This window comes from Lactuca virosa, chromosome 2 (genome assembly GCF_052849685.1).
Source record: "Lactuca virosa cultivar CGN04683 chromosome 2, Lactuca_virosa_CGN04683_v6, whole genome shotgun sequence".
Classification (NCBI taxonomy): Eukaryota; Viridiplantae; Streptophyta; class Magnoliopsida; order Asterales; family Asteraceae; genus Lactuca; species Lactuca virosa.
The window spans coordinates 70,334,065-70,350,034 of record NC_136427.1 but is presented as its reverse complement, the minus strand read 5'-3'; the positions used below and the strand labels follow the sequence as shown (position 1 = coordinate 70,350,034).

General features: G+C 34.5%; 1 protein-coding gene across 1 annotated transcript; it reads left to right on the top strand.

Annotated features, from left to right (window-relative positions):
- The first annotated feature begins 1,952 nt into the window (after window positions 1-1,952).
- Window positions 1,953-3,009, top strand: LOC145157496 (uncharacterized). Its single transcript, XM_079076529.1, has 4 exons — window positions 1,953-2,039; window positions 2,121-2,244; window positions 2,401-2,891; window positions 2,977-3,009. Exons 1-4 carry the CDS (start codon window positions 1,953-1,955, stop codon window positions 3,007-3,009), a joined length of 735 nt encoding a protein of 244 aa, XP_078932655.1.
- The last annotated feature ends 12,961 nt before the right edge of the window (window positions 3,010-15,970 follow it).

The window sequence follows — 15,970 nt, the reverse complement described above, 5'->3', positions numbered from 1 at the left end:
TACTATGTATTCTAACCATTTTCAGTAAATTTATTTTTCATCAAAATGTAATATATTTTATTATTTTCAAAATTCCTATTATTAATGACCGACCAATTTATAACTTTTCTAACCCATTGCTAACAACATTTATTTAAGTAAAATTAAGTAAATTAATCATAATTTAATGTGTATTAAAAAACCTAAAAAATAACAAAAGAACCGCTATTAACTCATTCTAGCAACATCTATTCAATTTAATAAATTAAAAATGGCAACTGACATATATCATTTCAATTATCGTGTCAAATTGTGTGTCAATCAATCTATCGACAAAATGTAATATTACAATTTAATACCTCCAGTTTACATTGTAGTTTTAGAAAAGACCTTAGATTTTTTTAATTTATATCTTAAACCTTTGAAACTTTATTAATTTTGAAAACTAACAAATAGAAACATATTATTTAATCATAAAAGTTGTATAATTAAAATGATCTCATGAATACATTTACAAGAAGAGTAATAATGAATATTATTAAATATTATTAAATATTAATAAAAAAATTAATTTGTTAAATAAGAAATATAAACTATGAAACATTAACAAAAATAGAAGGGATAAAAATGAAAATTTGGTTTCAATTTCTTTCTTTATATAGACAATTGATATTTCTTATTTGTTAAACTAAAGCGACTTGCAATATCATTTTGAAAAAAACTTTCATTAAAAGCAAACATACAATATTTGTTATAAATATAGATTTTATTAAATGACAATTTGGGAAGAATGGATGGGTGACACATATTATGAGGTATTTGTACTTAACATTTCTTATTTTTTATTGTATTTTTGTTAAATGTATGTTTTTCTCTGTGTTATGTTTAGAGAGACGATATTTATCCAATGGAGACAAATGAAGTAGATGAAATAATAGCTTGAATGTATGTAACTATTTTTTCGAAGACAGATCGTCATTCGAAACGGATATCCATCCAATGTACACAAATGAAGCAGAAGAACTGATTTATGAACTATTATTATCGTCAAATGTTGATAAGGGTTCTATTATAATGTATTAGTAACTTGTCAATTATTTTTAAGCCATACAACTGTTATACCCCCGGCCGAGGCGGCGGAATATAAGGTTTGATTTGAAAATCAAATATAAATGTAAGGATATTTAATGAAAATAATATATTTTATTATTTTCAAAATTCATATTGATCGACCAATTTATAACTTTATTAAAATAATATGTGTGCCGATAAAATGTATTAATATGTGTGCCGATAAAATAATCATTTTATCGATAAAATGTAATATTACAATTTTATACCTTCGGTTTACATTGTAGTTTTAGAAAATACCCTAGATTTTATCAATTTAAATCTTAAACCCTTAAAACTTTATTAATTTTGAAAACTAACAAATAGAAACATATTACTTATTCATAAAAGTTGTTTAATTAAAATGATCTCATGAATACATTTACAAGAAGAGTAATAATGAATATTATTAAATATTAATAGAAAAAAATTAATTTGTTAAATAAGAAATATAAACTATGAAACATTAACAAAAATAGAAGGGATAAAAATGAAAATTTGGTTACAATTTCTTTCTATATATAGAGGATTGGTATTTCTTATATGGTAAACTGAAAGCGACTTGCTGAAAGTAACTTTCCTTAAAAGCAAACATATGATATTTGTTATAAATATAGATTTTATTAAATGACAAATTGGGAAGAATGGATGGGTGACACATATTATGAGGTATTTGTACTTAACCTTTCTTATTATTACTATTATTATTATTATTATTATTATTATATATGTTTTTCTCTTTGTTATGTTTAGAGAGATGATATTCATCCATTGGAGACAAATGAAGTAGATGAAAATAATAGCTTCAATGAAAGTAACTATTTTTCGACGACACATCACCATTCGAAACGGATATTCATCCAATGGACACAAATGAAGCAGATGAAAATGAAAGTTTGAACGAAAGTCGTTATTTCTTCGATGATACATCACCCTTCAAAACAAATAAGGTATAAATTCATTAGTATGTTGTTACTGTAATGTAAGCATCAAGTGGATTTGTTGGCTACTGATAATAATATAATTGTCAGGTGTTCAATTCTCGTCAAGAATTGATGGATTTGGTGCAAAATATGGCAAATACTTTAGGTTATGTCATCGTCATAAAAAATTCTAAACGTAACTTTAATGTTGTATTTCAATGTGACCGTGGAGGTACATACAAAAGTACACAAATCTCCAAAAAAAAAACAGGGACAAAAAAAATTAATTGTCCATTTAGCCTACAGGGTAAATATTCGTCAGTAGATAATTCTTGGAAGATAAAAATGATATGTGAATTTCATAACCATGAGCCGTCATTATATTTAGAAGGTCATCCTTATCCACGACGGCTAACTGAATATGAATGTCGAATAGTGGAAGATTTGTTGAAAAAAAATGTCAAACCAAAAGATATATTATCTGCACTAAAAAACCTAAATCCGAAAAATGTATCTACTCTCAAAACTATCTACAATGCAGACGAAAAACTTCGACGTAGGGAGAGAGAAGGTAAAACTCAAATGCAAGTTGTTATGGAATTTCTAGATCAAAATGGATATGTTTATTATAGTCGTGCAAATGTTTTGACAAATAAGTTAGAAGATTTATTCTTTGCTCATCCAAGATCATTAGAAATATGGCGTGCATTTCCACATGTCTTGTTAATGGATGCAACATATAAGACAAACAAGTACGAGATGCCTCTATTGGAGATTGTTGGTGTAACTCCAACAAATATGACATTTTCCATTGCATTTGTGTACATGCATGAAGAAAAACAGTCCAACTATGTTTGGGCTTTAGACTGTCTAAAATCGGTAATGGAAGGATGTATGTTGCCGCGTGTTATTGTGACTGATAGAGAAATGGCTCTCATGAACACATACACTATTATATTTCCAGATGCTAAAGGATTACTTTGCAGATGGCATATAAATAACAATATCATGAAGAAATGCAAATCATGTTGGGATGTTCTTTATACGTCATGGACGAGGTTGGTTAACTCTTAAACAAAGGAAGCATACAACAAGAATTTGGCACAAGTTGAAAAAATTACGAACAATTATCCAGGTATTTTTAAATATACACTATAATATGTTATAATTCATTACATCAACTGAAATTTTTTATGTATTTCAGATGCATTTTCTTATCTAAACAAAACATGGTTGACACCACACAAAGAAAAGTTTGTGTCTGCATGGACCGATAAGTTTCTTAACTTTGGCAACCACACAACTAATAGAGCTGAAAGTCAACATGCCAAGTTAAAAAGATATGTCGAAACATCACGATCAGATATCGCCAAATCATTGAAGCGTATTGCTGATGTTGTTGAGTCACAATACACAGGTATAAAAGCGAGTCTTGCGCATAACAAAATTTTGATTGTACATCGGTACTACGAAATACCACATCTAAAACCATTGTGTCGTTTCGTTTCAATTTATGCACTTGATATCATTTTCAAAGAATATGAGCGGTCCAAAGAATTTGGATTTGTTTATGAAAATTGTGGATGTCAAGTACGTACAAGTTATGGGCTGCCATGTGCGCATGAACAAGCTATATTTGTTAAAAAAGGTAATTGTGTACCGCTTCATTCAGTAGATAAGTTTTGGAAGAAACTTGATTTATTAGAATGCAAATCGTTAGAAGATGACAATTTGGGTTGTGCAGTTGAGGTAAATATGTTTAATGCTCATTACGAAAAACAATCAAGACCTGTTAAGTTAAGTTTAGCAAGGAAGTTACTAAACTTAATCACGCCGTCAACAACTTCAGTTTCTGAACCTGCTACTCACAAAAATACTCGTGGGCGCCCCTCCTTAAAGAAGAAACTTTTCAAGAAAACCCATATCGATTTAAACCAGGACCCACCAACTCAAGATCCACCACCTCAAGATCAACCGACTCAAGCGCCACCAACTCAATATCCGTCTCGACGTAGCATTTCTACTTATACGCCTGATTATATGTGGTCTAATTTGTTTGATCTAAACCAGGAACCGGATAGGCACAGTACGTACTCGTTCCGAGAACCTCCAATGTTCAACTCAACTTTTAATCAGGAACAATCGATGCATAGCTCGTACTTCAACCAAGAACAAGTAATGTATAATTCAGATCCACTTATGAATGAAATTCCGTATGAATTTCATCCATATGTCACAAACATACAAAACGTGAGGGGAGATGGAAATTGTGGATTTCGTGCAATAGCTGCGTGTCTCGGTTATAGTGAAGATAATTGGCGTCAAATCCGCTTAGATTTACAGAATGAGTTGTTAGCACACCCAGCTGAGTACGCACAGATTTTTTATTACGATTTAAACACCATACATCACTCATTGAATTTCAATGGATCACATTTCGCACCAAAAGATCGTTGGTTGATTATGCCGGTCACTAGCTTTCTCATTGCTAACAAGTATAATGTAATAGTTATTTTTCTAAGCAAAGATAGTCCATCAACATGTTTTCCACTATGGCTTGGTCCCCAAGACATCTCAACTCATAGAGTTGTTGTTATTGCTCTTGTTAGAGGTGATCATTATGTGAAGGTTGATTTACATGGAGCATATCCAATGCCTACTATTTTACCACTTTGGCGTCACAACAGATCATCACGGTCTGCTGGATGGGAAACTGTTTATGCTGCTCGCCTGAATTCCTACATTTCTCCATTTGCAACACACAGTAATTGTAACAATTCTACAGTTATAATATCTGATAATTAATAAAATCAAATTTATGTTTTGTTGTTTATAATTATTAAGATCTCTATAAATTAAAAAAAAAAATGTTTTTTTTAATTTAGCAAACTTATATATGTTTTTTTTAATAAAATCAAATTTATGTTTTGATGTTTCTAAAAAAAAGATTAAATATTTTGAAGTACAATCTAGAAACTAATCACAGTCTACAATATATATATATATATATATATATATATATATATATATATATATATATATATATATATATATATATATATATAAGTTTTAAAAAGTGTAAGGTTTGATTTGAAAATAAATACAATTATAAGGTATTGAATTGAAAACTTACATCTTCTTTAATTTTTAACAACAGCCTATGCAAATTCAATTTAATATTATTAAAAATAGTCAAATTTGTTAAGTGATGTATATCAAATCAATCGTGTCTTCGTGCATTTGGAATTCAATTCGTGGGTTTAGAATTACCCAAAATAAAATAAATCATTCAAACGTTTTTCTTTATCAATAAATAAAACTATAACTATTAGAATTGATTACTAAAAAATATAAATTTTAAATTTAATAAAGTTTTATTTTTAAATGCATTACATATAAACATTTTTTATTTCGTTCAAGATACATGTTATATGGTTTGCAAATAATTAAAAAAAGTTGTTTATTGTCTAAAAAAATTTAATATATATATATATATATATATATATATATATATATATATATATATATATATATAAATTAATGGATACCATTAAATCGTAAAATATTGTTATAACAAAAAATAATTTATTTACTTTTCAAAAATAAAAGGGGATTTAGTTAATGTTTTAAAATTTTTTACAAGATTCAATAAAAATCATATTAATAAAAGTAATTTTCAATTATCATATATTCAATTCTATGTAAAAGAAAAAAAACATATCTTTTTGCAGAATGAAAATACTCAATAGAAAGAATTAGATTGGCCACTGGTTTTCTTCTTCCTTCAACCTTATCTTACGTCGCTTCTTCTCCAAGATATCGATCATCGCTGTTAATCCACCCATTGATCAAAAAGCGTATGGTGTCATAAATATCAAGGTATACGTCCATATTGTTCTTGATCTCAACAAACTAAATTATGATGTTTGGCAAGAACTCTTTGAAACTCATTGCACTGGCAACGACGTTGCCATCCATATCGATGAACCTCTACTCCTATCGGCCATGCAGATACCGAATGGCACAAACTAGATTCATTAGTCAAGATGTGGATGTATAGACCATTACAATGTCTCTCTTCACTAAGATTCTCAATGTAACATCCCAAAAATCAAGATAAAATTTTTCATTTTTGAAACTAATCTAAAACCATAAGTGTTTACAAATCATAGTTTCCAAAAGTCATAAACATGAATCAGAGTATCCCAAAAATCATAATCTCATAAAGATCCAATATGATGTGCACGATTATGCCTTCGTCTTGCCCCTATCCTCTAGAGTACCTAAAACCATAACAATCAACTGTAAGCCAAAGCTTAGTGAGTTCCCCCAGAGGACCACACACAACCAACCATATAACAACATGCATATATGAGACTTTCGCCTGACTGGAACGCCTCGCAGGGCCTACAGCCTATCTGGACCGCTCTTCGGGCCTTCGGCCTGACTGGTCCGCCTTTCAAGCCTTCAGCATATCCGGACCGCCTCGGGTATCTTGGCCTTCAACACAAAGCAGGACCGCCTCAACCCAACCAACCATAACATGTCAACATATACAATGACAACCAATAACCAGCAAGTACAGGTAATCATACAGATCTACCAGTCTAACACATACTCAGTAATCACATGTAATCATACAGATCTACCAGTCTATCATATAACCAACATAACATCAATCCAATATACCAGGATACATAATCCAGTGGGTCGGTATTGGGACCTTCGAACCACAATGTAACAACTGTCAATTCTGGGTCAAACAAAGTCAACAAAAGTCAACCACGTCAACTCAACTTGTATTAGAATTTTAGGTGAGTTGTGATATTCCCTAATGCGTCCAATGTACGATTGACAAGTTATAATACAGAGCACCACTCTTATTGGAAATTATAGAACATAAACCCTAAATAAGGTTAGTATCGTAACAATTCGGTAATTCAATTTTATATTGTTTTAGTATAAATAATATTCATAACACGATGTAGTCATAATCCTTACACTACATGGCAAATTCATAACAAAGGCTACAAATACAAATTTTTTGTGAATTCGTCACCAAATACGACAAATTCCATACCCGGCCTAAAACGCCAAACTTTTAACGAAAAGAATTTAGGGATCAACCTAATTTTCGTGTAACATATTATTATTTTTGATAATAATGATTTTATTAACAATTTGAATTTTTATAATTCAAATTAAATATTTATACATCATTTATACCATATTTTCTTTATAAAAATAGCACACTTTTTATAAATAATATCATCCTTTTATAAAAATTACCCCACTTTTATAAATTACCTAGATTTTTATTAAAATAAGAAGAGTTGACTTAGTGACATGATTGTTACATCTTTTTCCAACATAAAACATTAACCAACATGTATCAAGACCATTACCCAACATATAACAATGCAAACATGTCACACCCCCAAACCAGACGGCGGAAACGCCCGGGGGTGGAGGACTTTATTTGTAGTATCACAACACATGCATTATAGTAATCAGAGTACAAACAACCATTATATTTAAAAAAATTTAAGTATTTACATGTGTTTCATCATTGTATACTGAAACCAAATAGTTATACAAAAGAAGAAGACAAGACATAAATAGCTCCATCTTCTCAAAAGCACGAGGAGTACCTTTCTACTGGTTCCCTGAGAATACAAGTAATTTGAAAAGAGAGTATCAACATAAAGTTGAGTGAGTGCATAAGTATTTATGTTTGAAAGAATGTTTTCTGTTTCTTGGATATGTAAACTGTTCCAAAAAATCCTATATTTTCTGCTGTATATGAAAAGTAGTTTTAGTTACATAAAACTATTCTATTTGTAAACCAATGTTCTGTATTTGTAATCCTTTTGTAAACTTGTATCTGAGAATGAGCCTGGTTTCATCAACTGTTATTGTAAACTGTAATGTAATACTGTAAATTGTATCTTGTAAACTAGTACTTTGAAAATGTACTTAAGTTTAGTTAATGATACACTAACGTATTGTTAATATCTTTTATATGAGTTATTATAACCATACTGACTAGATGGCATGACCCAACACTATGAATGCGTTGAAAGCTGATTATAACAACTGTCACTCGTAGGCGTGTATGCCTGACTGTAGCTAGCAGTCCGAGTACGGGGTTGTCAATCCCAATATAGATCTATACACACATTGTTTCGATCCCCGGCTGGAGATTCTGGTTATAATGTCAGGGCTTTAACTATGTTGTTTAACTGAATTAAACAACCTGTATCAAATGACTCATAAAAAGCATATAAACGTTACATGTATAATAGTTATGAAAACCCAATCATTCTGAAATAAATGATTGACAATATGTTCTTGAATTAGTATTCTTAACATGTATCTGAAAGATGTATATCCTTGATTAGTTTTGAATCAAACCTTTGTTCTTGTAAAACAATGTACTTTAGTATACTTGAATCGTGAATTAATGTTCTATGAATCATAAATTATACCTATTATAATTTATATGTACTTTCTGAATTGATACCGAGTATTCATGAATGCAACCCCTTGCTCAACATGTTACAAAGGGTAGTTGAACTTAATGAACTAACTTTTATACTTGTATACATATACAAATATATATAAGTAAAATTTAAATGACACTCGGACAAATAACTGATACTTATAACCCCACATCCAAACAAGGAAAAGGAACCAAAGTGGGTTATCAGTCCTAAGCCTTTTAAATCTTATTTATATAAATATATATACAAATATGATTTCTGGGAGAAATATAAGTTTATAAAAACATTTAAAAGAAGTTTAATAATTTGAAATACATTTTGGTGACTTGATATCATTTTGATACAATCATTGAAAACTATTTGATTTGATGATAATTGAAATCCATTTTGATAAGATATTTGAAACCATTTGTTTATAACACAAAATCTTTGTGTTAGACTTGTATTCCCCCCCCCCCCCCTTAAAACAGTAAAAACTATGAAAATACGGGGGTATGAACTCACCTGTAGTAAGTGATTCGAGTGAAAGGTCGATGTAGGATGCTAAGTGTCAAGTGAAGTTTTGAGCACAAACAGATCCTATTAGCATATAATGATACATATGGATATAATTAGTGTATATAACAACTAATTATGATAGGAAACCACTTTAGGGACTAGGAAACACTTGAATTAAAGTGTTACAATCACATGTGATTGCACTAAAGGGGTTTACAGCCACTTAAGGGAGTGTACGACCATGATGTGTACGACCCATGTAGTGTACGGACATGTAGTGTACGGCGATGGAGTGTACGGCCATACACTCATGGAGGAAACATGCAAAAACGGGTGTTTGATCCATGAGGAAACTAATGTGTCAACTGTACAACAAGAAGATGAACAAAACTATCATTTTGGAGGGCCTTTAGGTGTGTACAGCCAACCTATGAAGGGTTTACGGCCGTACTCCCTTCAAGATCATGAAGGGATGTTAAAACATGAAGAATTAAGGCTTGGATCTAAAGGTCTTTCAAGTATAACAAGGTACATGAAGAATTACTTACCACTTTTGAAGATTAGATGAAGTATTCTTGATTTGTAGTTGAGAGAGAATGGAAGTTCTTAAGGTGAAAGTGTGATAAAGTGTGAAATAATGAGGGAGAAACTTATATATAGGTTTGGGTTCACGGCCACCTTGGGTGTACGGCCGTACACTCATGTGTACGGTCGTACACTCATGTATACGGCCGTACACTCCTTTTGAAGGAGTGTTTGGCCCGAATGCAAAGAGATTAACTTGAGTTAACTCATCCCTAAACTCAAATCTTGAATGTACTAGGCTTAGAACACTCAAACAGACCCTAACAATGCTAAAAGATAACAGAAACGAGTCTGACTTTGATTGAATTGAATGGGTGTACAAGACAGAATTTCGGGTTGTTACATTATCCCCCCCCCCCCCGTTAGAGAGAATTTCGTCCCGAAATTAGAGTTTAAGCAATTAAGTAATTACAAATAACTAAGCAAAAAGATGAGGATATTTCAGTTTCATTTGATGCTTGCGTTCCCAAGTGAATTCAGGTCCCCGCTTGGTGTTCCAGCGAACCTTCACTATAGGAATACGACTTTGCTTTGTTTGCTTGACCTCTCGGTCCATGATCTCTATTGGTTCTTCCACAAAGTTGAGGCTCTCGTCGATCTCGATTTCGTCGAGTGGAATTACAAGAGTCTCGTCGGACAGACACTTTTTCAAGTTCGAGACATGGAAAACAGGATGTATGTTACTTAGTTCTTGAGGTAGTCGGAGTTTGTAAGCTACTGGACCGATTCTAGCAAGAATCTCGAATGGTCCTATGTACCTTGGATTCAGCTTGTCACGCTTTCCAAAGCGTATCATGCCCTTCCAGGGTGAGACCTTCCAGATGACGCGGTCACCAACCTGGAATTCTAAAGGTTTTCTTCTTTTGTCAGCGTAGCTTTTCTGTCTATCTCTGGAAGCTTTAAGTCGATCCCGGATTTGTACAATTTTCTCTATAGTTTCGCGAATGATTTCCAGACCAGTGAGAGCACCGTCAGAAACTTGACTTCTAGCTAGTTGTGTGTCACCCACTTCAGCCCAGCACAGAGGTGATCTGCACTTGCGGCCATAGAGTGCTTCGAAAGGAGTAGCCTTTATGCTAGTGTGGTAACTGTTATTGTAAGAGAATTCGACAAGGGGTAAATGAGTATCCCATGCCTTTCCAAAGTCTATCACGCAAGCTCGCAACATGTCTTCTAGAGTTTGAATCGTCCTCTCACTTTGTCGGTCAGTTTGTGGATGGTAGGCTGTACTCATGTCCAGCCTAGTTCCCAAGGATTTTTGTAAAGACTGCCAGAAACGAGAAGCGAATCTACTATCTCGGTCAGAAATAATATATATTGGCACACCATGCAGTCTAACGATTTCCTTGATGTAAGTTCTTGTTAGTTTCTCCATCTTGTCGGTCTCTTTGATTGGTAAGAAGTGTGCGGATTTGGTTAATCTATCGACGATTACCCAAATAGTATTATAACCACCCGATGTCTTGGGTAATTTGGTTATGAAATCGATTGTAATCTGTTCCCACTTCCATTCAGGGATTTCAGGTTGTTGCAATAAACCTGAGGGTTTCTGGTATTCTACCTTGACTCTGGCACAAGTAAGGGCACTTGCCCACAAAGGTAGATATTTCGGCCTTCATGTTAGGCTACCAGTATAGTTTCTTGAGGTCCAGGTACATCTTATCTGAACCTGGATGAATGGAGTATCGGGTTTTGTGTGCTTCATTCATAACCACGTCTCTGTAACCATAAAACTTTGGTGTCCAGATCCGGTTCATGAAACAATAGACTCCATCATCCCTGGCTTTGAAGTTTTTATCTATTCCTCTCAAGATTTCACCTGCCATGTTTTCAGGTTTTAGGGCCTCGAGTTGAGCCTCTCTGATTTGTGTGGATAGATGTGAATGGATTGTCATGGTCAACGACTTTATTCGGCGTCCCGAGTATTCTTTTCTGCTAAGGGCATCAACTACTACGTTAGCTTTACTAGGGTGATAAAGAATCTCACAATCGTAGTCGTTCCGTAGCTCCACCCCTCGTCGTTGTCTCATGTTCAGCTCTTTCTGATCGAAGATATGCTGCAGACTTTTATGGTCCGTGAATACTGTGCATTTCGTGCCATATAAGTAATGTCTCCAGATCTTCAGAGCAAATACCACTGCTCCTAGTTCAAGGTCATGTGTTGTATAGTTGACTTCATGTGTCTTTAGTTGTCTTGAGGCATAGGATATAACCTTTCCTCTTTGCATAAGAACACATCCAAGCCCTTGATTACAAGCATCACAGTACACTACGAAATCCTCTGTCCCTTCAGGAAGAGACAGGATCGGTGCACTACACAAAGCTCGCTTCAACGTTTGGAATGTTGTTTCTTGCTTTTCTCCCCAACTAAAAGTTACACCCTTTTGTATCAGGGTGGTAAGAGGCTTAGCTATACGAGAGAAATTCTGGATGAATCTGCGATAGTAGCCAGCAAAACCTAAGAATTGACGGATTTCTGTAGGTGTTTTGGGTGCTGACCAGTTTTCAATTGCCTTTATTTTGGAAGGGTCAACGTGTATTCCTTCTGAACTGACCATGTGACCTAGGAAATCAACTTTCCTGGTCCAAAATTCACACTCTGAAAACTTCGCATAAAGTTTCTCTGATCTAAGAGTTTGCAATACTTGACGAAGATGTTGGCCATGTTCTTCTTCACTTCTTGAGTAGATAAGAATGTCATCAATAAAGACTATAACGAATTTGTCCAGGAATGGACGACACACTCTGTTCATTAGATCCATGAACATAGCAGGTGCATTCGTCAATCCGAATGGCATCACTACGAACTCGTAATGACCATAATGAGTTCTGAACGCGGTTTTGGGAATGTCATCCTCCAAAATCCGTAACTGGTGATACTCGGATCTTAAGTCTATTTTTGAGAAGTAGCTCGCACCTTGAAGTTGGTCGAATAGATCGTCAATGCGAGGCAGAGGATATCGATTCTTGATGGTAAGTTTATTCAGCTCGCGGTAGTCTATGCACATACAGAATGATCCATCCTTCTTCTTTACGAACAAACCCGGTGCTCCCCAGGGTGAGAAGATTGGTCTTATGAAACCTTTGTTAAGGAGTTCGTTAAGTTGGCTGGATAATTCCTGCATTTCAGAAGGTGCAAGACGATAGGGGGATTTGGCTACAGGAGTAGCCCCAGGGATTAAGTCGATTCTGAACTCGACTTGTCGTTCGGGAGGCACTCCTGGAAGATCATCGGGAAAAATATCGGGAAAGTTACAAACCTCAGGAATGCTCGCGATGTCTTTCGCTTCTTGCTTTTTGTCTACCACGTGAGCTAAGAAAGCACATTACTCTTTGCGAAGGTACTTCTGTGCCTTGATGCAAGAAATGATTTAGAGATTCGTTCCGGGTTTGTCACCGTAAATAACAAGAGTTTCATTAGCTGGAAAGTTCAGATGAATGGCTCTTTCATAGCATAGGATGTCAGCATGGTTAGGACACAACCAATCCATACCTATTATGACGTCAAAACTTTTGATAGAGAACGACATAAGGTCTATTGAGAAAGAAAAGTTATTCAAGGTAAGAGTACATCCTATGTATATATCGTTGGTGGATTTGGATTTCCCGTTAGCCATTTCGACTATGAATGTTTCTTTTAGTGGTTGGGAGTTTTGATTTAGCAAATGTTTGAAATTATGGCTCACAAAGCTCTTCTCAGCACCACAATAAAATAGAATGCATGCATAAGTGTTGTTGAGAAGAAACGTACCCGTGACCACTGCAGGGTCTGCTACCGCTTCTTCGTGACCCAAGGCTAAAATTCTCCCAACTCCACCGGCATTTCCAGCTTTTGGACAATCTCTCTTGAAATGCCCCACATCCCCACATTGGTAGCATGCTTGACCTAATCCAGCGGCATATACTTGGTTAAGCGGTTGGGGTGGTGATCTACAGAATCAGGTAGTATGCCCTTTTCTGTTGCAGTTACGACACTGCATTTCCCGGAAATTTCCGTTATGGTGAAAATTGCACTTGTTGCACTTAGGAAGGTTACCAACATAAGGCTTAGCTGGTGCAGGGTTAGCAGGAACAGCAGTAGGTACAGTAGCAACATTGACTACCACTAGTTGTTGCTTCTTCGAGGATTCTTGAGAGGATTTTCCCTTCCTCTTGTTCCAGCCTTTCTGTTTGTTGTTGTTGTTGTTATTGTTGTTGTTATGGTTGTTGTTATGGTTGTTTCCTTTTTGTTGTTCTGGTGCAGCAACCACTGAGTTTTGACGGGCTCCGTGGTCGATAAGAGACTGTGCTAGCTCTTTGGCACTGTCAAAAGTAACAGGTCTCGAAGGTAAAACACTTGACTGAATTTGAGGCGACAGACCCCAAATATATCTTTCAATCTTTTTGCTCTCCAGAGCAACCATATCCGGACAAAGAATTGCCAGATCACAGAATCTACTAGTATAGGTTGATATATCAGAACCAACCATTGTAAGACCCCAGAGCTCTTTCTCGAGTTTCTGAACTTCCCCTCGCGGACAATATTCCCGCATTAACATGGTTTTTAAGTTCTCCCAGCTTATTGAGTTAGCCACTACAAGAGTCAGTGACTTAAGATGGCCATTCCACCATGTTAAAGCTCTACCTGAAAAGGTACAAGCAGCGAATTTGACTTTGCTGCTCTCTGGACAGGAGCAGATCTCGAAAATTGCTTATGTCTTCTCTATCCACTGTCTTAATGCCATAAATCCCCCAGTCCCGTTAAAGGTCATGGGTTTGGCATTCGAAAAATCCTTATAAGTGCACTCTCGCGAATGCCCATGACTCTCGCCATGGTTAGAAGGATTTGTACCAGCTCCCGTCCCACTAGCACCAGAAGTATTGATATGAGACATGGCAGCAGCTACAGCCGCCGTGACCGCTACTTGGAACATAGCATCGTCGAGCTGAGGAGGTGGTGGCGGAGGTGGCGTCGGTGCTTCATTAACAGTGTTACGTCTTGGATTTCTACGAGGAGGCATCTTTTTCTAAAAAAGATAAAAGACACAAAGATGATAATATATCATGAATGAATATGAATTTTGATATCTCTGAACTAAAACATTTAGTTCAAAATGAATCTTGTAATGAATTGGAAATAAAAGTCTACGACAAGTACAGCTTGTAACTGGATGATATGAAATTGAATGGTTATTTTTCAAAGAGTATGAAAATTCATGTCGATAATATTGGCATATTGAATACATAAAGTCTGGAAAACTTGACCCTAAACAGGTCTATAATATACCAAATTCTGGGAAAAACATCGACATCATACTGACCTAGTGTTTTTATACACATTCATACTAGTTTTGTTACACATTCATACTAGTTTTGTTACATTTACACACATTTATATGTGTTATTATCCATAGGGTAATACCATCTTCAAGTGTTCTTCAGCCATCTTCAAGTGTTCTAAGCTTGAGGATCTTCATCTTCATCTCTTTATCCACTAAGAAATCCACTCAAGGTGAGTTCATACCCCTACATTTTCATGTTTTCTTCAAGTTTTAGGGGGGGGGGGGGGGAATACAAGGTACAACACCAAAACATAATCTAAACTTAAACATCAGCTTTCAACAGAAACGTGATGGTCTATTCACGGACTATTTTGACCATCTTAAACTTAATATTTTTCAAAACTGTTCAACATGAAAATATTTCAGGTTTATACCTTTCTAAAGACTACTCGCACGCATTCATACGATTTTTCTACAATTTTTGGCGATTTTTACAAAACTGCCTATCATTTCAGAAATGATTTCGGACCAATCTGTGAAGATGAACATTTTCACACTAGTTTGAGACCACTAAAAATTTTAATAAAAATTATGAACAAAGTAGACTCGTTTTCTAAACTCTCAGAGTTTACGGATCTAAATTTCTACTTACGATGATTTTTCTATAATTTTTCTAAAAACTTGGGCAGAAAAGTCAAAAACTAGAAATTGTCTTTATCATATTAAAAGTTATTATACTTGTGTTAGATGTAAGTTTATATGATATATTCTTTTAAAACATCTAGACATATTAACTTATGTGTATTTATATATATGATTATATAAATTCTCTTGACAAACCAACATAACAAACTATAATCGGTATAGTTTGGAGGTCACAAACCACACTTTTCAAAGGTACACATAACTATTTAAAGGCATAATTATCTTATTTTGCAAGAAAAAGGGAGTCATAGTTCACATAAATCTGTTAATGCTCTTGTAAGACTTTCCTTCACCGTACCTACCTAGCGTACACCGTAAATCCTGTAGTTATAACCAGATTCTCCTGGAGGGAGAGCGAAGTAATTGTGTATAGATCTATACGGGGTTGACACCCCCACACCTGAGC